Source organism: Puntigrus tetrazona, chromosome 14 (assembly GCF_018831695.1).
Source record: "Puntigrus tetrazona isolate hp1 chromosome 14, ASM1883169v1, whole genome shotgun sequence".
Taxonomy (NCBI): domain Eukaryota; kingdom Metazoa; phylum Chordata; class Actinopteri; order Cypriniformes; family Cyprinidae; genus Puntigrus; species Puntigrus tetrazona.
In genome coordinates this window covers 6,401,209-6,428,999 of record NC_056712.1, presented here as the reverse complement: position 1 = coordinate 6,428,999, position 27,791 = coordinate 6,401,209, and the positions used below count along the sequence as shown (strand labels likewise).

Here is a 27,791-nt window from a genome sequence, read left to right as displayed (position 1 = left end):
CTGATGTGTTTACTGGAGATCTAGCTATATGCTCACTTCATTTTTATTTTCAGTTTTTCAGAAAACAAGATTAAATAAAACAAAAAAACTGAAGATTTCTTTGCAGTGCAATATGTTTAGATACAATATTTAATTAAAGATTTTCAAGTCAGTATTATCTCAAGGAAGGGAGGATTAAATCATCTACCAAACTTTAAGATATTTATTGAGCGGGCTCATGTGACTTGTGTTTGGTTCATCAACATTTTTGTTAAGGGTAAACCAGTTTCTGTGGTGGATTGTGGGACTTTTAGGGACCTAATGTTCCAGAATTCTTCTGATTGAGAAAGGTGAAGCAGGGAAGTGATGGAGACGCACACAGTAACAGCATACAGCATGTGTAATTACCCACTTTAATGGCATAATACAACACTTATAAGCGGATTAAAACGATTTTCCTTGAATGATTTATTTAGACTGTTAATTTCTTACATCTGAAAAGTGCTATTTGCTAAACGTCAAGGAAATACCTGAGTGTAAAACCATTTCCGAAAGCTTTTCGAAAGAAATATTTATTTTGATTCCTTCTTACCAGTAGTCCACCTGTCAGAAAATAACTGTAATGCATGAATTTTATTTCTCATGAAGAATGTTAATCTCCAACCACAACTGTAACGAACACGGCGATATCTAAACCGCCTGCCAAACGAACGCCACGAACCTCATTCACAAAACACCAGCAGAACCAATCTGTGAGTACTTCATTAACGATTACGGCATTTACAGAAGAACGGTTATTATTTACACACGGTTCTCCTTGTGGTTCATGAATGAGAGTGACTGAGTCCAAGTGTATGATTACCTCGAAAGCGCTCAATCAATTAAACACTGTCTTAACTTAATACAACCAATTAAACTCTAAAGCAAAATCTACTACATCCATTTACACCCGAACTCCAGTGAGCTTTCCATCTGTCCAGATGATGTCCCACTGGCGTCTAGAATCTGATGCGAATCTCCCACACTTTCAGTTGTGATGAAGGTTTTTACACATGGTGACGCATTAAAGATTAGGATGTCCGACAGCATTGAAGCACAGTCATAGCCAGAGCTGAAGTACTGCTGGGAAGGGGCTTAAGGATGGCTTCTGCTTTAGGAGGTCGTGTCTACGTTTGCCCACCCGCTAAAAAATAAATAACTCAAAAGTGACGTTATCAAAGCAAAAGGTGCTCTTAATGTGATTTGCATTTGTTAATGTATACATCTATTATAGCGTAACTGAAACCTGTTAAAAATATTCACAATCGATTCATACTGAATTCAGTGCAAAAAAAAATACATGTAAGGCATAACTCAAGAGATCAGAAGTAATTGGCAGTATGTGCACGTTCGCCGTGTTGTTAACATTTCATTTTACGCGAACATTGAATTTTGTAGTGGTGTTCACAAAGTTGAGGAAGGCCAAAGACAGATCGCAGAGAGCAGATGCTGGAAAGATACCACAACAGAACATCATGATGGGTATAAAACGGTAAAAGGTACAGTAAAACCTGGACATACAAGCTGGTAAAATACATCTAATGATTGAATGACTTCGGAGAGTAATAGAAAGTGTCTGTCCCTATAGACTTTAGTCAGGATTTAAAAAGTGAGGAATTAGTAGACTATAATGTTACCGATTGTACAAGAGCTGATGAAACGTCTCTCAGTAGATTAAAAACAGCTTTAAATGACATGCGATCTAGGTTTATAAAGCGCATGCCATTATAAAGACTACGTTTAGCCTTATTTTGTGAAATTCAATGTCGTCTATCCTGACTAAGGTCTATGATGATGCTCAGACCAGGAATATATCACCCATAAAAGAAAACATTTACTCGCTCTCGTGTCATTCCAAACCCACGCCATTTTCTTCCATGAAGCACGAAACCGCTTCTGCTTTTTTCCATACAAAAGTCTAGTGACCAGAAACCAGAAAGCCCAAAATGAACACAAAAAGTGCACAAAGCTTACTTTTATGACAGATTTAGGATGCTTTTTCATCCAGTTTTGTAGCCTGAAGGACACTGGTCAGTAGATGCTATTAGTTAATGAAAGAACGCTCTTTTACCCTCTAGAGAAGATGTTTGGAAGAACAAGAGAGCGAGTACATTTTCATTTTTGGGTGAGCTATTCCTATAAATAGAGGATATGATTTGCTAACAGCATTTAAGCAAAGTGGGTATAAAAATATAGGCATCTGAGACCCTGAATGACTGTCCATCAAAGACCGTGTGAGGTGCGACATGATCATTTTGACCAAGACCATACTTTTAGCCACTTCTACCTGTGATTTAAGTTTCTATACACATTACATCAGTGATTCTCAACCCCAGTTCTGGGGACCAAATGCTCTGTGCGTTCATTTTGTTTCTCTTATCTGACACACTCAGTTGAGTCCATTGGTTTCTCTCCTACATAGCCTGCATCGCAACATGCACACCATCTATCCCAAAATCTATGTGATTTTAGTCATTTTCAATACTATTTAGGGGACGAGGGATGAACAGTATGCGCACTGAGATGCAGGGATACATTCTTAAAAATAAAGGTGCTTTACGATGCCATAGAAAAACATTTTTTGATGGCATGTTTCACAAAAGCTTCTTTTGTGGCAAAGAGTTCTTTGTGGAACCAAAAATGGTTACTGTGAAACAGCACCTTTATTTTTGAGAGTGTGCAAAATGCACAGTGGGTCCCGAGGGCTAGAGCTGAGAGCCACTGCTTTAAATAAGAGGGCTGTAAATGACACGAGCAGAAACAAAGAGCGTTATAGCAGAGTTTCCTTGTGATGCCGCATTATGTGTTGGTTCTTTTCCGACGGCCGCCTGAAACCCTTCTTGCAATAGTCACACCTGTGCGGGTAGTCTTTAGTGTGAATAGATATGACGTGCCGCTTGAAACCCGAAGCGTCCGTAGTGTTGTACTCGCAATATTGGCACTGATAGACCTTGCGACCGCTGTGCGTCTTCATGTGCTTCTTAAGTTCGTTCTGATGCCTGAATCCGCGCTTGCACCGCTTGCACTTGAACGGCAAGTCCTTGGTGTGAACGGACAGAATGTGGCGGCTCAGCGTGAAGGGGTCCGACGTTTTGAAGTCACAGTGCCTGCACTGGTGCACTTTATTGCCCTTGTGCGTTTCGGCGTGCTTCTTCAGTTCGGAGGGTCTGTGGAAGCCCTTCTCGCACACGTCGCACTTGTGTGGGAAGTCTTTGGTGTGCACCGAGATGACGTGCCGCTTCAGGTCGCTGGAGTTGGTGCTCTTGTGCTCGCAGTGCGGACACTGGTGAGTCTTGTGGCCCTGGAAGATCTCCGTGTGCCTCTGGAGCTCCTTGTCGTCGGCGAAGGCCTGCGGACAGTGGCCGCACTTGAAGGGCAGGTCGGTGCCGTGTTTGCTCTTTATGTGAGTCTTTAGGTTGGACTGGTCAGCGCAGCGGAAGTCGCAGTGCTGGCAATGGTAAGGCTTCTCGCCCGTGTGCGTCCGCATGTGCTTCTTGAGCTCCGACGGGTGCCGGAAGCCCTTGGCGCACTCGACGCAGACGTGCGCAAAGTTCTTGCTGTGCACCGCCAGCAGGTGGCGGTTGAGGAGGCCCTGCTCGGCCGTCTCGTACTCGCAGTACTTGCACTTGTGCAGCTTGGGCTCCTTGTCGCGCAGGATGAGCTTGTTGGAGCTGAGCGGGCTGGCCTCGTGATAACGCCGGGTGTACTCGGTGTACTCCGGGATCTTCTCGCTCTTGATGATCAGCTTGTGGCTCTCCAGGTGGTTGTGGAAACTCACCTTCTTGTTGGTGGTGAAGTCACAGTCGGTGCACTGGTATTTCTTCTTGAACATGTGGTCCGGGTGATTCTTCATGTGGCGTTTCAGGAAGCCCCGGGATTTGAACTTCTTGCCGCAGATGTGGCAGGGGTAGACGGTCAGGGGCTGTCCGTCGGGGCCGATGATTACAGCTGAAACAGAAACAGAGCATGCTGGACACAGACTTCTGTAGTGAGGACACGCAACAAGCTTGCATAATTTTTTACATCTGCATGTCACTCTTGAAACAACTACATAACTAACTATATAATTATTTATTTTTCTCTTTCTAATCAGGTAGATTTGCAAGAGTGTGAAACTCTGTTAGCTTACGAAAACAAAAATGATTTCAAAGGGGATTCCTCAGATTAACCTACAGAAATCACCTCGGACTGTTTATTTTAAAAGTTTCTAGCACTAGCTGCAGATCGTACCTGTCTGGCACTGGCGAGTCTCTCCTCTCCTCTTCTTCTTGATCTTCTGTTTAAGTGCTCGGCTTGTGCTGATGCTGTCAGTGATCTGTAGGTAGGGAGTGGCTGCACCATTCTTACTTTCAAGACTGCTTCCTGTGAGAAAACCATGACTGGTAAGCTGTCTGGATTGGACATTTACACACTAGAAATGCACTAAAAAGGATAGGAGAGTGTTTCTATGTTACGTTAGATGATTTAAAGTGACTGGAGCCAAAAATGTAAAATTCTGTCATCAATTGTGATTTTTAATTCAATGGTAAAAAAAAAAAGTTAAAATAAATTAAATTGCAATTGCAAAAGTTTTAGTTTGCTTTAGCCACTATTTTAATTTACAATAGATTATATATGTAACTTTCGACCAAATTGTGAAGCCCTATACTATAAAAAAATAAATAGTATTTAAAAAAAAAAAAAAAAAAAAAAAAATCTAAATAAAACACTAACTAAACAAAACTGTATTTCTATATAGCACTGTCTATCTCTGCCTGCAACATAAATTAAGTGAAGGACCGTAAGCAGTCGCCCAGGCAGCAGGAACAAAGGTCTTGTTAGCCGGCGTGTCCTCCAGCTGAGCTTCAGTGATAGCAGGAGCTTCTTCCTCTCCGACTATGACCTCCATATACACCTGGTCAGTCATCTCTGAGCAGTCTGCATTCGGGAAAGAAAACAGCATAAACATATGTGAGCTGCTGCATGCACCTGTTACTCTTCCTAAAGAGACACGGAGAACTCACTGATGTCCTCCTCTCCTTGGCTGACGTCCTTTACAGCCATGTAGACCATCTTCTCTCTGGGCAGCCTGCCCGAACCCGCCGCCTCCAGAGCCGTGTGACTCTCTGCCACCACCTCTGTGCTGCCTACAACACAAACCATCACTTTGAGAGTCAAAAAAAAGCGTACTAATTAACTAATTAACTAAACTAATTAACCCTCATGGCTCCTGCTATGATTTGGAGGTCTTATGAAGCGAAACGATTGGTCTGTGCAAGAAACTGAACACTATTTACCCCATTATTACCTTTAATCCAGAGCCTCAAGCCAACAGTCCAGAGTGATGTCCAGCTCTCAAACAAATCATTCTTTTTAGTGAACCAAGGGGTTCTTAAGGTCCTTATGGTTCCTCATAGCTTACATAAAATGTTGAGCTAAAGTAAAAGCACCCACGTTTCACATCATTACTACTGTATATGTGAGGCCACTGCATGATTATGTAAATAACCTAGTGAATTGAACCAGTTTATAGTTCAGTTTTTTCCACCAAGTTGCCAGGCAACATTTTTTGAGCAACATTGCTTGGCCAATTTCTTATTAAGAATGGGTAACCAATTTCTGTCTAGATATTTTCGATCGGTCATGGGCCCTGTGTCTCACTTGGTTGCCTATTAACAGCAACATTTCCCAAATATTGCTCAAAAATTTGCCCAGTGTATCATCAGCCTAAGAGTGAGTAAATTAACAACAATTCTCCACTTCTGAGTGAATCATTCCTTTAGCTAGGTTACTGTGCTGTTGGTGTTTCTTTCAAATCTCTAAGCACCAGAATAGGTAACAATAAAAGTTATTGCACGACAGGGCCGAAGCGATTAGCCGACATTATCAACAATATTTTTGTGACGTGAGAGCATGGAATAATGGTTGACCAGTGTGGTGCAGTAGTGCAGGAATGCAATTCAGCCCTCCTGGATGCAGTTCAAGACAAGAAGCTCCAGAGCAAACACAGTAGGGCTAGGCAATATAAGACACGATATATTCACAATACAATCAACTATTAGTTGATTAATCCTTCAATCAATCATTGTTTATCAAAATACTCATTGGTTGCAGCCCTAATACAATCAAAGTTCCTTACCTATTTCCACATCTTCATCTCCATCCGCCTTAAAGATGTAGACCTTAATGACCTCCGAGCTGAACTCATCCTCTTTCGAGCCATCGTCATCCTGGCCCACATCTGCGGTGATCTTCAAAGGAGCGTCTCCGATGTCCAGCTTTTCCCCAACCTCATCCACTGCAAAGAAGCCAAACATCAAGCTCTGCTGTGGATCCAATCAACCCACCTAACAGCGAACTCACAGGAAATCATGAGGTAGTCCTCTGAAGTGCTCTTCGCATCCTCCTCCTCCTCCTCCTCCTCTTCATCCTCCTCCTCCTCCTCCTCTTCCTCCTCGTCTGCTTTAATGGTGACGTCAGGCGGCATGGCGTCGTGTGCCTGGATGACCGTCTCCGTGTCCGTCACCATGACCTCGGCGGACACCAGGTCGTGGTCCAGCGGGCTCTGATCGTGAGGAGACATGAGGTCGGCCACAAACACCTGATCGGGCACCGTCTCCTCGATCAGGTCAGCCGTGCCGCCCAGAGCCTCTTGGATGGCCACCTCGGCCCCCAGGATGGACTCGGACATGATCACGCCCTCGGTGGTGATGACGTCCTCGTGACAGATGTCGGGCCCCTCCACGACCTCAGCCTCCAGGCCGGTCTCCAGCATGATGCCCTCGTCCGTCACCACATCCGACACCATCACGGCCTCCGGCACGGACACCACGATGTGATCGCCGTCGATGTGTGCCAGGCCGCCCATCCCTGCAACTGCACAGAGGAACATCACAGAATGTGTCTGGACGCGCAAACCAAAAAGAATTCAGACACCAGATGTGTGTTTTTAGTAGCGGGTGCAGGACAGCAAAATACAGTGAACCGTCACATACTGTAGCCAAACATTTTTCACTAGTAAATGTATTCAAATTTGGGATCAAAACTTATCCAGACATTTTGACCTAACGTTTTTTCTTTAATTGCTAATGCAAGCTTTTTACACCGAAGACGGAGCAAAATGAAGCTTGGTAACTAGCTGAGCTACATTTGTATTATGTTACTGTATATTTATATTCAACAGCTGATTAAGATGAATTTGTTCTGACACAAAGTCAACACTCATGTTGTTCCAAACACAAAGACTTTGTTTAACACAAGTGAAGATATTTTTTAAGGAAAAGCTAAAGGTTTCTGTTTCTCTACAGAAAGTAAAAGTAACCAAAATTGAAGCAATCCTCAAAAAAAAAAAAATCATAAAGCAGCCATAAAACAAACGGAGCAGTTTAAACCACATCACGTTAAGAGACATGATAGCGGATTTGATTACATGGATATTAAATAGAAAAACCTCTCAGGCAAAGATGCAAAACGAAAAAAGGTCCAATAAAAAGATGTGAGGCACCAATCTCAATCTCATTTGATTTAACACCGTCTTTAACCGATGTCTATGACGCAGCGGGGATGTTTAGACTCCAGAGAAATTAAGTATATTCTTTTTTTTTTTTTTTTTTCCCAACTCTCCCGACTTAAGATCACTTTAAAGAGGATCTACATTTCTCATTTTCACTCATGGAAAAACATGAAAAACAAACAAAACCTTTTCAAAAGAAAATGACACGAAAGTCCAACTATAACCAGCAGGCGGCAACTCCACACCCTGATTCAGTTCTTTTCTTTGTGCTTTTGAATTATTAGAAATCATTATTATAACACACGTATGCCATCATTGCAAATCTTCGACGTTCATAGCGAAACACAAGTTTAAGGTGAGCTAATCCTTTAAGTGCCAAGCAGTTACGTGTGTGTGTGTGTGTGTATGAACACACAGCAGTTTAATGAGAGCAAAATGAAATGTACAGAAAACTGCTGAAATCAAATGAACTGTTTATTTACATCCAGCAAAATACAAACCGTGCATCGTCCATTGACAAAACGTAATTATGTTAAATCAAACAAGCAGGCCTATAAAAATCAGTGCAATGATTTAAAACTGACCAGGTATCGACTCACTATTTTGGTGATGGTTTCTTACCAAAATCTGGCATTATCATTGTATGGGGCATTTTTAAATCCTTGTGAAGCTCCAGGATCCCTCCACCTTGATCCATTATCTGTGATTGTTCCACAATACTGTAAAACAGAAAAAATATTAAAACAAATAAAGGACTGCTCTGTGTCAAAAAAATAAACACCCATGCATGTATAGATTTTTTTAAAAACATGCTATATATTTATTTTTAATGTTAAATGGTATGAATACAAATACATACACATGCAAATGTTTTAAAAATATACTGTATGTGTATTAATGCAACACTATTTTATTTTGAATGCACTAATAAACACATCACATCCATCACAATTAATTCATATAAATAAGCCTACTCATTAAGTAATTCATTAGTAATAATCTCCTCCTTTCCAAATATAGGCAATTGAGAGTAAACGCTTGTAACGCTGTTTAACAAACCTTCACATTTGACAGTAGTTCCCTTCACGTAAAAGCATCACAAACATGAAGCAAATCAGTGAATCTGGCATCTGGGAGGAAAGAGTCTGAAAGAAAGCGTGAAAGAAACATTAAAAAGATGTGAGGCATGCCACTTAGAGATTAGCTCAAGAGGACTTTAATCACAAATTATTGTTCGGGCTCCCAAATAAAAATAGAATTAAAAAATTGGGGAGAAAAAGAGAATATCCTAAAACAAAAATAAATGCAAAGCAGCAAAAGAAAAAAATGTGAAAAGAGAAGGTTTACTGTGACAAAGATCTTTTATTAGCATTATGTACAAATGCAGTAAAATAACAACTGCATTAACAGTAATGTGGTTGGTCGAAAGTATATATACACAGTTAATATTACATAGACTTTAGTAATAACTTGAGAAATATAACAGCGCTGCGAGGGGATTTCCAACATGACGTCATTTATCTCGTTTTTGAAACTAGTCCGTGAGCAGACGAACGGGAAAGAAATATTTAGAAAAAATATATAGTAGTGTCGGAGAAAGTCTGTGAAATCGCTCTCTGGGTTTTGATAGGGGCAGTGATGATGATGATGATGATGATGATACACTAGTTAAAGCATACCGGTGGCGAATTTCCGATTCCTACTACGACGAAGGCTGACCTCATGAATATTAATTCCCTCACGCGCTGCCGCAGTTACTACGCGACGTCAGGTCGATGTCATTAATATTCATGAGGCCAGCCTTCGCCATAGTACTAATCGTAATTGAGCATAACCGGTCCGTTCGTGACAGTTTCATCGAGAAAAAAGTTACTAGCGTTGCATCGACTCGGTACAATCAGAAACACACACAAAATACAATATTAGGTTGCAAAATCCACTTTAATATACCCGAAGAAACCAGTTTATACGCAGTTTAAAGCTTGCGCAAATGCAGCCGCGTTACTGCGCCATCTTGCCCTCCGCCATTACACTTACATGCTAAACGGCTAATAGCATTAGCTACCTAATATGTCAACACGAAAATGGCTACAAACCAAACGAGAATTCAGCACAAACGCGACACCCAGATGTACTTTCTGCATTTACTTCGTTCGTGATTGATTTTGCGCCAAAAGCGAGGCGCGAGCTCGCCGTAGGGACTAGTTTTGGCGCGAGCGCTGGGCGCTTCCTCGCGCTCGAGCGCAGCGCAGGCCGACAGGGCCGCCGGCGACCGTTTCACAGACCTGCCGCACAAATCCAAAACGCTTTACCTGCTCCGCGACTGCCTTCGGAGCGTTGAAGAGTTTCGGATCCCCGCGAATCTGTCGTGATTTATTATCGTTAATTTTCCAACGGTAGCACTACTGCGGCCTGTACATTGAGGATCCCCGAACGCTCTTTTCCAGGCCTGAGCCAATCACGCTCCTCGATTCGTTGCCTCGGCCAATCGGGGCACTCGTTTCTAAGCCTCGGCCAATCAGAATGCTCGTTGACAACAGCAGAGGGAGGGGCAGAGCGAACGCGCGGCACGCTTTTACGTCACCTCATACGATAACATTGCGCTTTCTTCCGAAATAAGTTACAGCGCAATTAGCGTGATGCTGCATGAATGCGATTACCACGTTCAGACAAAACACACGTACTGCAGATGCATTCTGGCTACTTTTGACAACACCACAAAGCCTTTGAGACTTGCCAAGCAAAAAAAGTTTCCATAAAATAAGAAGGCGTATGTTAGATTTATTGCTGAAATTGGTTTATTGATTTTCTGAGGCACTCCATTATCATTGCATACTCATAATTCCAATTTTACTGGCTTAGTGCATATTTAAAACTAGACTATACAGGCATCAAAACTTCCAGAAACGTCCAGATGGAGTGAAAGTGTAGTAACTTCAAGCACTCTGAATTAAGGAACAGTGTTGCAGTAGTAATGCACCTTGGCACATTGCTGTGATCTCTATTCAAAAAAAAAAAAAAATATTAATAATAAAATTATTTTCTCTGAGGTCAATTTTTGTGAAAACTATTGCTGTGTCTCGACGATACAAAACAGACAAATGTCTTGCTTTACAACAATAACAATTCCTTCATCAAATTAAAAATTCTCACCATTAAAAACCATATATCCTTCATTTCTAAAAATAGATAAACATGCAAAATCAACATCAGGTTACTCCACTGCATTTAGGAATTAAATTCCACACATTGTTTCACAAAAACAACAAGTATTACAGGACATCAAATCTTTTTCATTATTCAAGTTCTCATACTTTTTTCGTACGTCCCCATTTTCATGAAAATAAAAGTATATCGATATCTGAAAATCAAGCAAATATTACAATTCGTAGTAGTCTCTGAACTCAGGTCCATTCCTCTTATTATGGAGGGTCCAGTTTTAGGGACTGTGTTGATTTTTCTCTGCCATGTCTTTTAGAGATGTTCATAGTTTCTGCTGTGAGGAAAACGGATGAAGTTCTCATGGCTTCAGTAACATCCGTCTTTCCAGGATTCATCGGCGATGGGAGTGCACGGTTTGGTCATTCCCAGTGATCTGCTGCAGAGAACAAGTGACCTCAGTTTCACAGAGCTTGCTCAATGTCTACATTCGCAAACGTACGATAAGGGTTAGTTCACCCAAACATTGGTCTTTTACTTTCCTTCGAAGCATCTTAGGTGTATGTGGCTTTCTTCATTCAGACAAATCTAATTAAAGATGGTCCTGCAGTAGGAGAACGATTCCCTTTAACAGTCTGTAACACGTTAAGTAAAGCGCACACCACATAATAAAACATCCCTCACACGGCTCGGGGAAGGAATAAGGGCCTCCTGTAGTGTTTTGAGAGATAAATATCAAACGTAATGAACACTTTTCTCACTTCTGCCGACTGTGACACACCGAGGCGGTCCTGGCCGCTGACGTAAGACACATCGCGTCGCGTGATTATTGACGAGAACAAAGCAAAACACCAGTCCTGAATGAGAAGCACAAACCGAGGATAAACCAAGACGAGAAGACGAGTTTTTTCTTAATGCATTTTCCAGACTTGCGTGACCTTTCATCATCTGCCTAAACATCTTCTGGTTAGTTCAGTCAGCTGAAGTGAGAGGGGGAAAAAAAGTATTTTTGTTGTTTTATAGTGAAATATGGATGTTTATTTTAGAAAAACTCATGGGTTCACTACAGGGGGCCTCTATTCATCCCCCGGAGCCGTGTGAGGGATGTTTGAAGGTTGCACACAACTTTATTTAACATGTTATGTATTGTTAAAGCGTACAAACAGCCTACTGCCATAATAGAGCTTAGAAGTACCAGGACATAACTCTGTCTGAAAGGAGGAAGTCACCTACATCTAGGATGCTTTGAGTGGAATCTCTGGGTGAATCCTTTAACTACAGCTCTCCAGCTGTGATGAGAAGCACTGTATCTTCTAGGAAAGACACATGGGCTTACAGAAATATGCTCTTGGGCACAATTAGCTAACAAGCAGTGCAATCTACACAGTACATTGTATCTGAATACAAATCTATGTATTTTAGCACAACCGCAAAAAGCACCGTTTCTGAGGAGTACAAATGTGAACAAATACCCTCGAGGGAACCCTGGAGTACGACAAAATAGAGAAGCAAACATCAAATGAAGCAAAATGACAGGAATGAAAGGAAAAAAAAGAAAAAAGAAGCTAATTAGCCATCAGGTGCCATGTTCAAAACAGCAGCATCTTAGAGATCTCCAATCAGTTTAACAGCAGAAGTTATTCTTCCACCTCATGTGTGTGACGTTAGTTCAACAATAAAGGGCTGTTGACTAATGCGAGATGTGACAGTCTTCGGGAAACAGTCGAGACCGGCTAGTTTGTTTCCACAACAGTGCATCATTCTGTGGTGGTTATTGAGCGAGCTACACCCCAGGCTGGACTCACCTCCTGGGCGTCTGTGGAAGTCTGCCTCTGGACGAAGGTGAAGCGGGTGTCAGGCCTCTTCCTGGCGTCTGCCGGCCGACAGCAGCGCTCCTGGAGCCGGAGTATGACGCCCCATTGTTAGGACCGGGCGACTGCACCCTCCTCAGCCCTCCCTGGGCACTCGCTGGCCCTTTGGCCTGCTGCCGCAGCGCAGACATGGAGCTCACGGGGCTCAGGGCCTTCATGGGAGTCCTCAGATAGAGAGAAGACTGGCCATCAGCCCTCATCCTCCCAGACGATACACCTACAAGAGCAGCCAATCACAAACACTCCTCTGAAATCCACAGCAATTACAAGGATGTTGACAATATACAAGACACAGCTTTTTACCCAACAGTTACAAAAACTGCTAGAGACTTTCACAGAGACAAAAATCCAAGAAACAGGTTCATAACAGTAGGGACAGAACCAGGCCCTTATTTTTAGTGCACAACAATCCTAAACGGGTTCCCAAAATACAGAACCACCACAAAAATCCATCATGATTCAGAAGAACATCATCAAGAAAACTCATTTAGAAAGTGTGTGTGTGTGTGTGTGTGTGTGTGTGTGTGTGAGTGAGTGAGAGAGATATATATATATAATATATATATATATATATATATATATATATATATATATATATATATATATATATATATATATATATATATGATATATTATTACTTTCTATTTTTAATAATGTTGACTTATTACTGGTCTAAGTTTGTGAAACTCTCCTTCACTTGCCGTGCACATAAGAAAATTTTCACCCCAGTTGTTCCCTTAATAAACCCTGGTCTGTTCCTCGCTTGTGACCCGGACCTTTGGAGGGAAACATCGAGCTGGAAGATGCCTTTGGCTCTGGTGAAATATTCAAGAAAAGCTGGATGCCATCTGAAGAACAAGCGTCTGTCCAAAGCGAGTGACTGAAAAAGACATTGCCTGAGAAGAACCTGCGGCGACCTCGAGGAGGGACCGGTGTGTAAAAGATCTTATTCTCCACTCTCAATCAGGCTAGGAAACGTGATAACACAGCAGCCCCAGGACATCCAGAGAGAAGAGCATGAAAGACTCGACACAAGATGGACTCTTCCTAAGAGATCAGAGCCTAAATATTAAGCACAATAACCTTGTTTAGTTCTAAACCAATCTTACAAGGCATGAGCTGGCCGTAGGCTAAAACTAACCCACATTCAGGTTACATAACTATTAGTAATAGAGGTGAAATCAAACCACACCTTTGTTATTGAGTGCCACGGGGAGGAAACAGGTTTTTAGCCCTTCTGCTTCCACTGTACTAAAGTCAGTGGGGTTTTTTTGAATGGGCTTTTGGTTAAACGTAACCTAAATCAAGCTCTGTGAACACAAGCGAGGACATTAAACATCTTCACAGCATACAGGTCTCGTCTACTGACTTTAGAAGAGTAATGTTTAAAGGCTGTGTACGTGTACAGTGTTTCTAAGAATAGCACGGCACCATTGTTGTAAACATAGTTTGTATGTGCATTGCTTTTGGTTTTGCACTGCTGTTCTACAAGGTCCAGGCCCATGTTCACAGTAGAAAACCAACTACATAGAGGAGACTGCAATGGTGAAAGACGACGTTGACAGGCCTCGATGCGAGAGTCATGAGAGTTGTTTAATAGAGTAAAAACACATTTTCATCGGTTATAACTCGGTCAAAACCCAGCCCTTTTTTCAGAAAATTATGCTGAGCATGTGAGAATCATAATAGGTTTTTTTTTGTTTAAAACTGTGAAAATGAGTGCCTTTCGGGATGAACTAAACACTGGACTTTCAGAAGGACGCTAATTTCCAACGCACAGATTTTGATGCATTTTCACACCCCAAAACATGATGCTGGACAGATCTGTGATTGGCCGTGTCCTTTTAATCGGCCTCTGAAAGCCACGGTTGAGTCTAGACCTTCTGCTGTCGACCCGAATGTCCGGCTACACACAACTCGTGTGACAGCGATGCTAACGCTACAGGTTCAACAGGTTTAAGGAACAGACTAACGGCGTGAGAGAGAGAGATAAAGGATGGGACGGGAGGAGAAACTGACCCAGCAGTGTATTGTCTTTTCAACAAAGGGTTAGAGAGAGGGAGTGATCGCACAGAAACCAGACACACACACACACACACACACACACACACACACACACACACACACACACACACACACACCTGTGCATGGAACTGTGGATCGAGAGAGAGAGAGAGAGAGAGTGTTAAAGGGATAGGACACCCAAAAATTCTGTCATTAATTACTTTCCTTCATGTCTTTCCAAACCCGTAAGTTTCATCCCTTCGTTCATACTCGGAACAAAAATTACGATATTTTTTGATGACCCTCCATAGACAGCAACACAGCTGAAATGATCCAGAAACAGTCCATGTGTCATCAGGGGTCCAACCGTAATGTTGTGAGAAGCTGTAAGAATACTTTGTGTGCGAATAAACATATTTTAGTTTTCTTTGCACACAAAATACGGTCGGGTCAGAGAGCTCTTGGGATTCCATCAAACATATCTCATCTTGTTTTCCGAACACGAGGGTCTTACGGGTTTGGAACAACATGAGGGCGAGTGATGAATGAAAGAATCTTTATTTTGGGGAGAAGCTGAAGGTGGAGGAGCGGGGTACCAACCTGTGGGGGACTGGGGCAGACGGGACGTGCGGTGGCCTGAGCTCTGTAGGTTAGCCTCCATGCTGCGGCTGTTTCTGACCGCCTCCAGAGACTGCAGGCTGCTGCGCGGGGTCAGGTTAGGCATGCTGTGCCTGAGCTCCTCTGAAACCACACACACAGCCTGCTTAACGCACTCACAACACGCATGCAGCGAATCAGCATCGAAGGGGACGTGGATCATGCAAAGTCCACCTGTAAGGATGATCCTGACCCGGAGAATCGAAAGGCCAGGTTTTTGGGGTTTCAGAGCCTTCGTGACTTACTGATCTGTTCACGTGTGACAGATGTAATAAAAAACTGCTGTTTGGTGCTGAAATGTGCCACTCCAGGTGTCAAGTTCAGGGACTTGAGGATCAAGTAGGGGTGTAATGGTCCACTTTAACCACCACAGAAGTGGAAATTCATTGTAATCAGTTTTATATATATTATTACTATTGATAAGAAACAAGGCCTCATGTTCCAACAGCAGCATGATCATCTCTGCTACTAGTTTTATAAATCCAAAAATAATCATTTAAATTGCGGAAAGACAATAAAACCGCTTATGAACAAAACGTGACGAAAAACAGTTATATATTAAACACACTTTTGTCATTTTTCCCCCTTGCCATGCTGAAGTCATACCAAAGTGCATGTCATATCGGTGTACCATTACACCCCAGCGTGTGAGCATAATAACATCCATCCAGCTCTCAGCTCGCTATTTTCTGATCTCCCAACAGGCAAGAATGCAGTGGAAATTCAGGCAGTTCTAATGAGCTTTCTTTAGCGGAGTTTCACATCTTAGTCTTTTTTTAGAGAGGGGATGAAGATTTAAGTTCTGAATGTTACAGTATGTTTTCAAAGTTAATTAATCTAACTTATTCTGGTACTGTCATCTGATTTCTTACAATAAAGGGGCCATGGATGATATTTACACATACAAGAGATTTATATTGTAAGAACTGCAAGCCAAGTTAAACTATTTTCAAGGTATTAGTTATATAAAACCTTGGTAATGCATATTACATAAAGGCTTTAAGTGAACTATTACGAAGTATTTTAATTATAGAGTTTTAACATCAGTATTTTAGTTGAGGATGGGAAAGTTTTGGTTTTTTATTATTATTGTTAATGTGACAATGATCATCACAAGTAGTTTGCTGCGTGCTGGACGCTGCCTACCCTCAGTCCTGGGCCCCGGGCCCTGCAGCGAGCGGCGGGACATGCGCGGGCGGCTGTACTCGGCCAGCGTGCTGGGGGACAGGCAGCGGGGCGAGCCGTGGGGCGAGGGCGAGTAGCGCTGGAGCCTCTGGGGCAGAGAGCAGCACTCGTCCTCCTCGTCCTCCTGACTGTAGGAGTCCAGCTCCTGGTCGCTGTAGGTGCCTCGACGCAGAGACTGCAGGGAGGCGGAGGAGCTGCGGCGCGAGGCCGAGGTAGAGGCGTAGTCCTGACGCAGACCTGGAAAACACCAACGCCCAAAATCAGTATCTGAGCAAGTACATAACCAACCGGTCTTCAAAACTATTGCTGGAATAATTAAACATCATTTTGACTGAGGATGTGCTCCAGAAACGATTGTGCGTTCATGAAGTGCTTCACTCAAATTAAATTACATTCCAGTTTTTCGAAAATACGGACTGCAGTTTTAATCATCAGTATCATTATTACAAGTCAAAAGGAAACATGAATGTCAAAAATGAAAGCCTTGGAGTTGTATAATACTGATGCATTTAGGATTTTGAAGAGTGTTTGAGTATTTAGATGTAAACCCACTTTAGCGCTGTCAAATCTTAAAATAAAATTACACACTTGAATGCAAACACTAGATGTGACACTGCTGCTTGTTTATTCAAACGAGAACGTCAAATGGAGAAAATCCCGTCGTTCACAATGAACCCATATTTATCACGTTTTCTAGAGCAATATCTATGACTGTTGCACTATTCATAGTACTCTTTTCAAAAACTAGGCACATTTCTCAAAAGATTGTCGTGAATTATTAATCATTTTCTTGATGTGCTTTCTTGTGGCCTAAGGAGAGGAGCCAAAAGCTTTTTTTCCACCATACACGAAACCATGCCTTGCAAATCTGATCATAATTCAAAAATAATTTAGCAATAATTAAAATTCTGCTAAATTATTCAAATAAGTTTTTCCTCCACTTTGACAGCCCTCGTCCGGAAAGCAGCTGCTCATACAGGGATCTCTGATGGATACAGTTTTTAGGATTTCCTTTTTTTTTTCTTGTGTAACACGTTTTAAATCCTATCTTTGAAGAATTATAAAAAGTCCAATTAGGGAGATTAGACGTATGCTGTGTTCACATTCTATCCATCTTAATTAAGTAATTAGTAACTACAGTAACTACAAACACACACAAAAAATAAATAAATACTACAAACACAACAGATGCAAGACCAACTGTTACAGAGGCTCAGATGAAGGCATTCAGCCTGCCTTGTATTTAATCTGCAACAGACTGACCTTTAATAAAGATGTGTTTGGTCTAAATGTGCTATTATGCCAAAACACGAGAAGAGTTTTCAGCATGAAAGACATGCAACTGGGAATAAAAAAAAAGTCAGGCAGGGTTTTATTTTGTCCATCAGGAAGTGCCGAGCAGCTGGTTTTAAAAAAGTAATGAGCGTCGAACCGCACGGCCAAATAATGAAACTCCCGAGCTTTCACCCTCAACTGCTGTGTAATAGTTACACAACAGACTCCGGTTAATCCCCAAAAGTCTTCTCAATACACAAATAACAGCGGTCCACCGCTTGTCTGAACCGTTGCCAGATCTTGCTTTTGAAGCAGAGTTTAAAGCAAGCAAAAGGACATTCTAGAACAGAGAGCATTTCCATATGCCACATTTATTTGCATTTGGCACGCAGCGCTAAAACCCTGCGTCGGGTGAACAATACTCACTCTCCTCCTGCAGACGAGCCATGATCTGAACATCAGTCAGGTCCTGAAGCTTATAGCCCATAGAGATGGAGTCATCCGAGGTGCTTAACTCACTATCAATAGACGACTGTGAGCTGAGAGCGGAGGGGGCGGCCATGTAACCTGTGATCAACACAACACTGATCATAAGAAGGCATAATAAAAAGAGGTTACGCTTTATTTCCAGGTGTCCTTGTTACGGTGAAACAGAGTAATCTTAATTAACTACATTCATCTGGTTAGGATTAGGACGAGGGTTTGGTTTAGGGTTACTTGCATGTAATTAGGACTGAGATAAGAGCAAAAAAAAAAAAACAAAAAAAAAAAAAAAAACAGGTTTCAGGTTTTGATACACTATGATACACTATGCATCGGTGCATCCCTAATTACAACAGAAAACACATGTAACATGCACAACACGGACACCTTAAAATAAAGTGTTACCCAAAATATCTCGTCAACAAACACGTCTGCACACATACCAGGCAAGTGACTTGAAACTAGTGAATAACTAGTTAATCTGAGGGAAAAAAATAATATATATATATATCCTATATATATATATATATATATATATATATATATATATATATATATATATATATATATATATAGACACAATAGCAATATTTGTTTTATATATTTTTTCATAATAGCCAAAATCCTGGCTTTTTAATTAAAGGTCCCATATTGTACAGCTTTTCAGTTTTATTTTAGGTGTTGATGTCCTTAAGGATATATATTTGCAGTAAAACATCTCAATGTGTTTTCACAGGAGCCTCTCTTCTGATTGGCCTGTTCTCTCTGAGTGACGCACGACCAGGCCAATCAAACGCAACTACGTCACAATTGTCGCAGCGCTAGCGGGAGGCAAAACAAAGGGAAGACTGAGGCGGCTCAGCTACATAAGGAGCTTAAAATATAATCTTCTTGTGATGTTGGGTGCCAGAATCGATGTAATACAGAATCAAATTAGAAATATGATCGCATACATGATGCCACTGCCAGACAAAAAAAAAACAAAAAAAAAGACAACACCTGTTTTTAAACACGAGTGGAATGGACAGAAAGTTTGCACACTTCTTATCAGAAAAAGTTCAATTAAGTATTATCTTTTGCTGTTATGAGCTCATCTAAAGTTTTCTTTGATCTCACATCTATGTCATTTATGAGTAGATTTTTAGGGAAGTCACAGCTACTTTATGCAGGCTGATTTATCATGAAAAAGGCAGGAAATTTCAGTTTTGACAATATGGGACCTCTAAATTAACTGATTAATCAAAATGATCAATAGTTGCAGCCCTAGTTCAATTCTTTGAAGATGATTCTGATTTAAAAGATCAGATGAACAGCTAAATCATTTCATCTGTAGAGATTATTATAAACGGGCTGCACTTAAAAGAGGATGTACGTCCAGTCTAAAAATACAGATATGATTTCTGCTCCATATCACGCGGCAAAGCAATGAAATTACCTCTGGTTACTAACAAGGTTCATTAAACAGCACAAACGCATGCAGAGGCAGTTCCTCGTGACTTCAGCGCACGCCGCACACCAAACAGGTTTTTAAACACAGAAAAACACACGGACGAAGACGAGGCAAGAGGAGCGTGCCAGCTAGAAATGTTTGCCAGACACCTCATGCGTGAAATCTGATCCTGTCATCTGTTTTGTGTCCTGAACCAGTCACACACCAGTGAACGCCTGCCAGGGTGTGTGTGTGTGTGTGTGATGCACACTGAATGGGGTTAATGCCATACCTGAGCTGCCAGAGGTTAGTAGTGTTTTGTTAGTTGATTTGAGGTACCCAGCAGACGAGGACGCCGAGACGCCAGCCTCACTGGACTGAGATGGGCTGCTGTACACGTTCTTCCATCTAGACTCTGCAAACCATAAACACGTTATTTTATATTATATCACAGCAACTGGATAAAAAAAACAACTTATTCACCCTCATACTGTTCAAAATTCACCTTCTGTGAAACGGTGTTATTTTGAAGAATGCCTCCATTTTGTTTTTGACTGCAGATGAGATATTTCTTCAAAATATCTTCTTTTGTGTCGCACAAAGGAGCAGTATTTTTATTTAATGCCACTTCAGCATCTTATGCTATGTTCATGGCAATAACAAATTTAAAATATGCAAGTATAACGAATACAATAAAATTGTCCCACAGGAGGAGGAACGTCTTTTTGGGGTGAACTAACCCTCAATTCAGAGGGTTAACATTATTATCAGTCAGCATTATGAAATCACAATGCAATAACATTGACAAAAAAAATGCGTTCTGATACCTTCAGCAAGACATTATTGAATAAAATGCATGTTATACATCTCCTTGCACTTTTCTTTGAAGGACTTCTCTAATCATTTAGACCGATCAAAGCTCATGTTCTCCAGAGCCACGCTCGCATCTCAACATCCAACCGAACGCGAACAGTAATCAATAATGCACAGAATCAAGTCTCTATTCTATATATTTTCTTTCCTAATCCTCTGTTTTGCTCTGATGCATGCCACCACACAGAGGAAAACGTCTATTCGTGTTTCATCACTTAAAGGGCACATTCATGTTGTGACAGATGCTACAGAAGCATAAAATAGAGTGAAAGAACAATATTTCCCCGGAAAAGGGCACACTGGCAATGCCTCTGTAGTAAACCCAAATCATTCACTTGCATGCAATGAATGGATGTCAAGCTCCCTTACTTTGGTCTAGCCGGTTGATGAGCGTCCGACAGGCGACCTCAGTCTCTGGACTGGGATGATCGAGAACTTTACGACACCATTTGAGCGGTGACTCAGGACCCAGTTCAGCCGCAACCTGCTTCTTTGGTGAAACATACAACCTACGGAGAGAAAAACAGCACACATTCACGGAACAATAAACACACAGAACCCGTACCTGAAATCATTCACGCGAATGAACCTGTAGTTATGGCCACATCGGTTTTGTAGGAGAAGAGAGACCACATCAAAGGCTTCGCACGATTGTGTTATAATTGTATTGTTGGGGATAATTGTGCATTTACAGCAATACACTGTGTCTCTCGGTAGGGTGTTATTTTGCTCTACATGATTTTGGACTTATGCCTGAACACCTGAAGAAAGAGCTTCTGGTGTCTGCAGTGTGTACTCATCACCAAGACTTTCTACTCATAAAAACAGACAGCACAGAACTTCCTGTTCCCCTACATGATTGTAGCTCGAAAGTAAATAGAAGGGGAAATCAAACGGCCTTTATGTGGGATGAACTGTGTTTACTGGAACAAGCGCTTGATCATTTGTGAAGCACCCATCCATCATGAGCGGCTGTGTCAATAAATGCTGTTCTGATGGAGCCTGTTCTCTCGAACACAGACACAACAAACATTCAATTCCTTCAGAGAGAATATAACGATGGCAAATGATCCCTGATCCTATTTGAAAGCAGAGACTGGACAGCTCATTTGAAATATTGTCAGCATTTCAAGTATTAGACGTCTCCTTCACTGCCATTAAGTCATAACGTTTGAGAACGAGAGAGCACTTCTGCATATTTAATTCTGGACCACCAGCATCCACAAATGGAAGAGCAGACTGGTTCCTGTCAAACATATAGTAATAAAAAAATTTACAAAAAAAGAAAAACACAGTAGAAAGTTATGCCACCTTCACAGAGGGCTGACGAGACCCTAACCCTAAACGTATAGATGGGCATCTTCTGTGTTTAACAGTGGGGATGTTTATAACTACATTACTTCACATTCAATAGCTAGGAGAGCCAATGTAAGCAGGAACCCAAACAAAACAACACACCACTGCTTTATATAATGGATCCTATTAAAAAGTGCCCTGGTCACCACCCGGTTCATAACAATCCTCTCTTTTCACCGTCCAGAATGAGCAGTATCACATGAAGCTTAAATCCATCAAAAGCTGCTTATGGCCTCGCCAAAGACACGGCCCCAGTGCTGCGAGCAGACGTGCCTCTATTAACCTCCCGCTACAGATACGGACATACGGAGCGGCTAATTGCTGGCCGACGCTGCAGGATCACTGCCTGGATTATTCTGATGACAATTAAAGCTGCATTACAGAGATTAGCTGCTTGTTATTATTAATTCCTTTTGGAAAGTCTGTAATAAATGAACAAATCAATGCAGGACAGACTAATCCTATAGCCTGCGGTTATAGAAGTACAACCCCAATTCTGTAAATGCTGGGACATTTTTTACATTCGAATAAAATGAAAACGAAAACATTTTTCAAATCACATTAACAAATGTTTTATTCACAAAAGAACATAGATAACCGTTTAAACTAAGAATTTTTGTTTAAATGAGCTCATTTCAAATATGATGTCCGCTACAGGTCTGAGAATAATTGTAATGAGGTCATGTTTAACAGCTTGAAGACGTCTGGGCATCAAGGTCGTGAATTTCCGGAGTTTTAATGCTGGAATTTGATCCCATTCCAAGAGTTTGTGGTTATCTTTGACATTATTTAAATATAATGACGTGCCAAATGAGTCTTTGCCCACAGAACACAACAGCGCTTCTGGACCATGTTCACATACGGCTTCCTTTTATCATGGCAGAGCTGCAGACAGTGGTTTCTGGAAGTATTCCTGGGCCCATTTAGTAAAGACAAGGACAGAATCATGTGATGAGCGTCACATCTGAGAGCCTGAAGACCACAGCCATCCAACAGATCTTCAGCCTCGTCTCTCACACAGTTTCTCTGAATCTTTTGATGATGTTATAAACTATAGATGATGATATTTGCAAAGCATTTGCAAGTAGACATTAAGGAATACTTAAACAAAAACAGCGTTCCTCAATGTTTTTTTTACACACTCTTTCAGATTGGAGAGCCTCTGCCCATGTTTACCTCTGAAAGACTGATGTCAATTAACAGGTTTAGTTGTTAGAAGTTCTGCCAGCTGAATCTTTTCAAAATGTCTTGCTTTTCCTTTGTTGTCCTTTACCAACTTTTTTGAGACCTGTAGCAAGCATCAAAATGAATTGAGCTCATTTAGTGGATTTCTCGGTTTAACCATTGTTATGTTCTTTGTGTTCTACTGTAAAAGAAACATTGGCTTGTTGACTAAAAAGTCTTTCATTTTAAAAAACTTTTGGGTTGTATGCTAATAATAAGGTCACCCTTTGGTTTCAGTTTAAGAAACAAAAAGTATAACAGAAAAATTCTAAGGTGTGTTTGTCACGGAGTAATTATTAATTGAAGTACTGAGTAATATTAATCAACTACATGCACTTACTATATGGTTAGGGTTTGGTTTAATTTACTGTTATTATAATAGTTAGTACACATAACAAAGACGCCTGTAAGTAAAGTGTTACCAAATTCTTTAGTTAAGAGGTATTTATAGCAGTAGTTATGAGCTGTATTTAAGTCAACGCTACTGGGCGAGTAAACTGCCTATCCAGTGAGTCATGCATGCTAATGGTGTAGTTGAATATTTAAAATGATACTCGAGAAATCGCAGATCAAGAGCAAACCGCGTGCATCTGACAATCCTTTGCACTGAACCGAAAGAAGAGCGGCTCCAGCTCTAACAGGCTTCCACTCTGATCTGAGAGATGCCACTGGACGTCCCATGCAGACACCGGAGGACCCCGCTGTCTCAGACGCTCACAAATCACAGCCACGCTCACCCATGCGGCGCTGGCACGCATTCAGAGCAGACGTACTTAATCTAGAGAGCAGAACATCATCGGGAACGGGCTCTTTTGATTTGTTTTGGGCCAGTAAGCATTATCCTAGATTGTGGGCTTTCTCTGGGCAGGTCGGTGTGAACCGCTGTGCTAATAAAGTGCCATTAAGGCACGATGGTTCATGTAAGACTAATAGTCAAGGTCAGGATTCTTGTTAAATAATGCGTTCGGTTTTAGTTGGCTTTCATCAAACCCGAGAACACGAGTCGTGATAGTCGAATTAAACAACAACAGCGCGAATAAAGGAAGACACTGAAAGTCAGAGCCAACATGGTAATCTAACAGACTATTTTTTTTTTTTTACTTTATTTGTTTGTCGTGCATGTAGCAATGAAGCATGTTTCTGCCTGACCATGTAACGTTGGGACAGATAAAGGTTTTTGAGGAAAACATTCCAGGATATTCCTCCTTGTAGGAGACTAAAATGGTGCTCAACAGGTTGAAGATCCAAACTGTATGTTCACTGCAGCTCAGACATGAACATGAACCTCTTGGGTGACGTGTAGATGAGTAAAGAATCATTCTTGAAGTGACCTCACCAAACTCACTGTGATGGCCACAATTTTCTAAGAGAAAGTGTAAAGATGTAACTGTATGAAATTTCTAATCACGATGATTATTACAGTTATCAGTATCGTCACGGTATTGTTCAAATGTGCTGGAAATGTTTAACACCAATTAATCTAATTTTGCATTGAAATTCAACAAACAATATATAAAATTTTCACACACACACATACAAAGTGGTCAAATAAAACTCCAAAAAACGTTTCATGAAACGGCACACCTCACATATTTAAGACTTTAAATGAAGAAAATGGTTAAAACAAAATGACAGGCCCATTTGATAAATAAATTATGTATTTTATCTGCTCCGTGAATCATTCTAGAGACCTTCTCCAAATTCCAATCTAAAACAGCAATGGTTAGCGTGGGGCATTTTATTATGATTATGTGTGAGATTATAATAAAAAGACACTCACCAACTGTCTTCACCCTCGGCCTGAGCGCATGTCTCTAAGTCGAGTTCGTCCACCTCGTCCAGGGCGGACTGGTCCATACCCGCTTCCCTCGCTCCCGGCGTGTCCGCTTCACAGAGGTCTGGAGACAGACTCGGATCGAAGCGTCCCAGTGTTTGTTTGGAGCTTAAGAACCCGTCCTCTTCTTCCTCCTCCTCCTCCTCCTGGAGCCTGGAGGCCTCGGGCAGCGGAGACATGTCCTCACTGCTGCTGCTGCCCACCATGTTCCCAGCGTCCTCTGCTCCGGGTGAAGTGTCCATGGCCCCGTGCAAGTTATTCCTGTTAGCTCCGGCGGAGAGGTTGCTGTTGCCCGCGGCCCCCAGCACCAGTTTGCTGCCCCTGTTGCGCAGGGCTTGATTCTGGACCTCCAGGCGGCGCACCAGCTCCTGCAGCTTACGCACCTCCTCCAGCTCCACCGCGGTCAGATTGGGACCGAACTCCGGCTCGGAGCTGGACATCAGCTCGTCTGCATCACTGCTGTCCGCTGGCTGGATGACACTTCCACCATCAGGGACGACCATTCTCCTGCAACCTCAGGCAAGACAAGCGATCAAAAATAACATATCCAAGTGCATTTCTCAAAGCTTCTTACTAGGACTTTACCTAACAATCACTGCATTTTTTATGTACACCAACACATTTCCATACATATGCCTCCAGTTAAACATTCTGTATTAGTAAGTAATCTTTAACAGACAACGATCCATCGTTTTTCTACAAGTTAAACCAAAAAGTTATGGTTATTATAGATAGAATAACCATGATTTTGCTACACTTAGTATAGTTTAACCAAACTAGGTTAAAACTGTGCTTATACAAATGGTAAACAATACGCCAAAAAAAAAAAAAGATTACTACAGTTTTATTAAAATAAAAGAATGGTTAGTTTTCGTAAAGGATTGGCTAGTTAGTGATTTAAAAACATTTCTTAAATATAAAATGTTTGTACCGTTTAAGTTTTTCAATAATTACTTCTGTTTTTACGTGTAAAAATAAATTATTTTTTAAATCATATTTAATATTTGAATAAATCATCCTTTTGTGAGCCATTACAAAAACGCTCAAGTAACATTTATATCTGTTACACTTATATTTGAAGGTTAATGTGGTCTACAGAGCAAAAATCTGTCGTATTAGGTTATTTCAGGTTAATTTTATGCGCCAGCAAAATGTTCATCATAACAGCAATAGCACAAGTTAGCAAAACAAATAAACAAAGCAGCAAACAAATGAGGATTGTTTGAACTAGCAAGGACATACTTATGGAAAAAAAACTTTAATCTAGTTCATTTGTCTGTAGACATTAAACAGCACTAATATCTTAAACCAAACCGCGTTAAATAGCACAAAAACATTAGGTGTAACGTTAGTTATTTCCATCCACATTAAGCTAATATGTTCCTGTCTCTAGTAGCGTGTAAGCTGAGCGGCTTCCAATTAACTTAGTACTCGCTCGATAATCAACATACCTCTCCTTCCGTCCCGGTGTCCGCAAATAAGCGATTTAATGTTTAAATATAAAATAAAAATAAATAGATTTAAATAAGTAACCCGCGGGTTCCTCGCCGCTGCGCTTCATTCACAGTATTTTGGCTTCAGTGGCGCTAGTTAGCTCGTTTGCTATCGACCAGAGGTGATAGACACCAGTTGAGCCAATCGGCGGCGAAGTCCCGCCCACTGCAGTAACGCCACGGACCATATATGGACACGGATCTCCGCCTGCTGGATGACGTCGCTCGGAAGGCTGCAGTAACGCGCTCTGTCCAGTAGATGGAGGCACGACACAAACTTCCTCAGAGCCTGCGCTGTTTTTAGCTCATGAGCCGAAGACCAGTGGTCTTCAAACTTGCTCCTGGGGCATGCAAAATGTGCAGAGCAGTGTGTCCCGAGGGAGAGGATTGAAAAACACTGCTGTAGACCGAAACAAACGTTTCGTTCACTATAAAATACCAGCGCACCACTTACTGAATATTGCACAGTATACGATCCATATTGGCAACTTCTTACTTCTCTAAAAGAAACTGAAACCGCACAACAGTTATGCAACAACAATAAACTCAACAATACTGTGATACACTTTGCTCTCATTACCTTACCGGGTTATCTAGGAACATATCATTTTAGAGAGATAAATGTTTTAACAAGAAATAAGCTGCATTGTGGGAAACTCGTGCAGTGTCCTCTCTCAAAAACAAACCAAAAAAAAAAAAAGCCTAGGACAAAAGAGGTCACCGGGGCGGTACCTTTTCAAAAGGTACACCTTTGTACATTAAAGACTATGCTTTGAAAAGGAGTCGTCCCAAGAGCCTAGTTATATATAGGACGCTTTCTGACACATGTAGTAGATCTATGCATGTAGAATATTTCCATACGCAGGTCAAAGATGAAAAGAAGCACCTCTGTGTAACTGTGTAGTGTTCTTTTTTTCTGAGCCGAGGCCAGTTAAATGGATGAATGCAGGCAAAGCCGTGTCTGAACAATAGATCCAAGGGACATTCATGATCAGTCTTAATGGAGAGTTAACATTTACACCACCTGCCAAAGAACAGTGCTTTAAGTCTCTTCTGCTCACCAAGCCGGAATTTATTTGAACAGAAAAAGTAAAATATTGTTTTACTATTTAAAATAACTCTCAAGAAATGAATGCTTTTATTTAGCAAGGATGCTTTAAATTGATCGAACCTGATGATGAAGTCATTTCTAATGTGACAAAAGATTTCTATTTCAAGTAAATTGTGTTCTTCTCAGCTGTTTTCAACATAATAATACATGTCAATAGTACATTAATGAATGAATAATAAATCAAACAAAATCTTTAGACAATAAAGTTTGCATGCCCTTCAGATTTTATGCACCCGGCTCATATAGTATATGATATTAGAGAGTATCAGTCCAGCAAGAGTTGATCTGGAAATATAACTGCACTTATTCTGAGGTGTACTTGATCA

General features: G+C 41.3%; 2 protein-coding genes across 5 annotated transcripts; both read right to left on the bottom strand.

The window, feature by feature from the left end:
• Positions 1–373: 373 nt before the first annotated feature.
• znf711 (zinc finger protein 711) lies at positions 374–9,976 on the bottom strand. The gene is made up of 9 exons (XM_043257283.1): positions 9,823–9,976; positions 8,570–8,655; positions 8,132–8,229; positions 6,361–6,873; positions 6,137–6,295; positions 5,022–5,144; positions 4,798–4,935; positions 4,249–4,380; positions 374–3,966 (listed from the first exon to the last, which is right to left on the bottom strand). The coding sequence occupies exons 3-9, from the start codon at positions 8,205–8,207 to the stop codon at positions 2,789–2,791; spliced, it is 2,319 nt and encodes a 772-aa protein (XP_043113218.1). The 5' UTR covers positions 8,208–8,229; positions 8,570–8,655; positions 9,823–9,976; the 3' UTR covers positions 374–2,788.
• Positions 9,977–10,285: 309 nt separating this feature from the next.
• Positions 10,286–26,803, bottom strand: zgc:66447 (SLAIN motif-containing protein-like). 4 transcript variants are annotated; one of them, XM_043257390.1, is made up of 9 exons: positions 26,313–26,796; positions 24,808–25,368; positions 20,817–20,956; positions 19,867–19,989; positions 18,089–18,229; positions 16,349–16,624; positions 15,146–15,286; positions 12,475–12,757; positions 10,286–11,105 (listed from the first exon to the last, which is right to left on the bottom strand). In XM_043257390.1, exons 2-9 carry the CDS (start codon positions 25,362–25,364, stop codon positions 11,039–11,041), a joined length of 1,728 nt encoding a protein of 575 aa, XP_043113325.1. In that variant the 5' UTR covers positions 25,365–25,368; positions 26,313–26,796; the 3' UTR covers positions 10,286–11,038. The 4 variants fall into 4 exon arrangements, with proteins under 4 accessions (XP_043113325.1, XP_043113324.1, XP_043113323.1 ...); XM_043257389.1 differs by having other exon boundaries at positions 10,286–11,108; positions 24,808–25,375; positions 26,313–26,790; XM_043257388.1 differs by having other exon boundaries at positions 10,286–11,108; positions 26,313–26,784.
• Between the last annotated feature and the right edge of the window lie 988 nt (positions 26,804–27,791).

What these genes read in the sequence shown, in the direction of transcription:
- znf711 (XM_043257283.1), bottom strand. Translation starts at nt 8,207, where the DNA reads ATGGATCAAGGTGGAGGGATCCTGGAGCTTCACAAGGATTTAAAAATG. An exon ending in GGACTACCTCATGATTTCCT is followed by an intron (nt 6,296 to 6,360) that starts GTGAGTTCGCTG and finishes GCTTCTTTGCAG; the next exon opens with TGGATGAGGTTGGGGAAAAG. An exon ending in TGCCTGGGCGACTGCTTACG is followed by an intron (nt 4,381 to 4,797) that starts GTCCTTCACTTA and finishes GTTTTCTCACAG; the next exon opens with GAAGCAGTCTTGAAAGTAAG.
- zgc:66447 (XM_043257389.1), bottom strand. Translation starts at nt 25,364, where the DNA reads ATGGTCGTCCCTGATGGTGGAAGTGTCATCCAGCCAGCGGACAGCAGT. An exon ending in CATCAACCGGCTAGACCAAA is followed by an intron (nt 19,990 to 20,816) that starts GTAAGGGAGCTT and finishes TATGGTTTGCAG; the next exon opens with AGTCTAGATGGAAGAACGTG. An exon ending in ACTAACCTCTGGCAGCTCAG is followed by an intron (nt 18,230 to 19,866) that starts GTATGGCATTAA and finishes TGTTGATCACAG; the next exon opens with GTTACATGGCCGCCCCCTCC.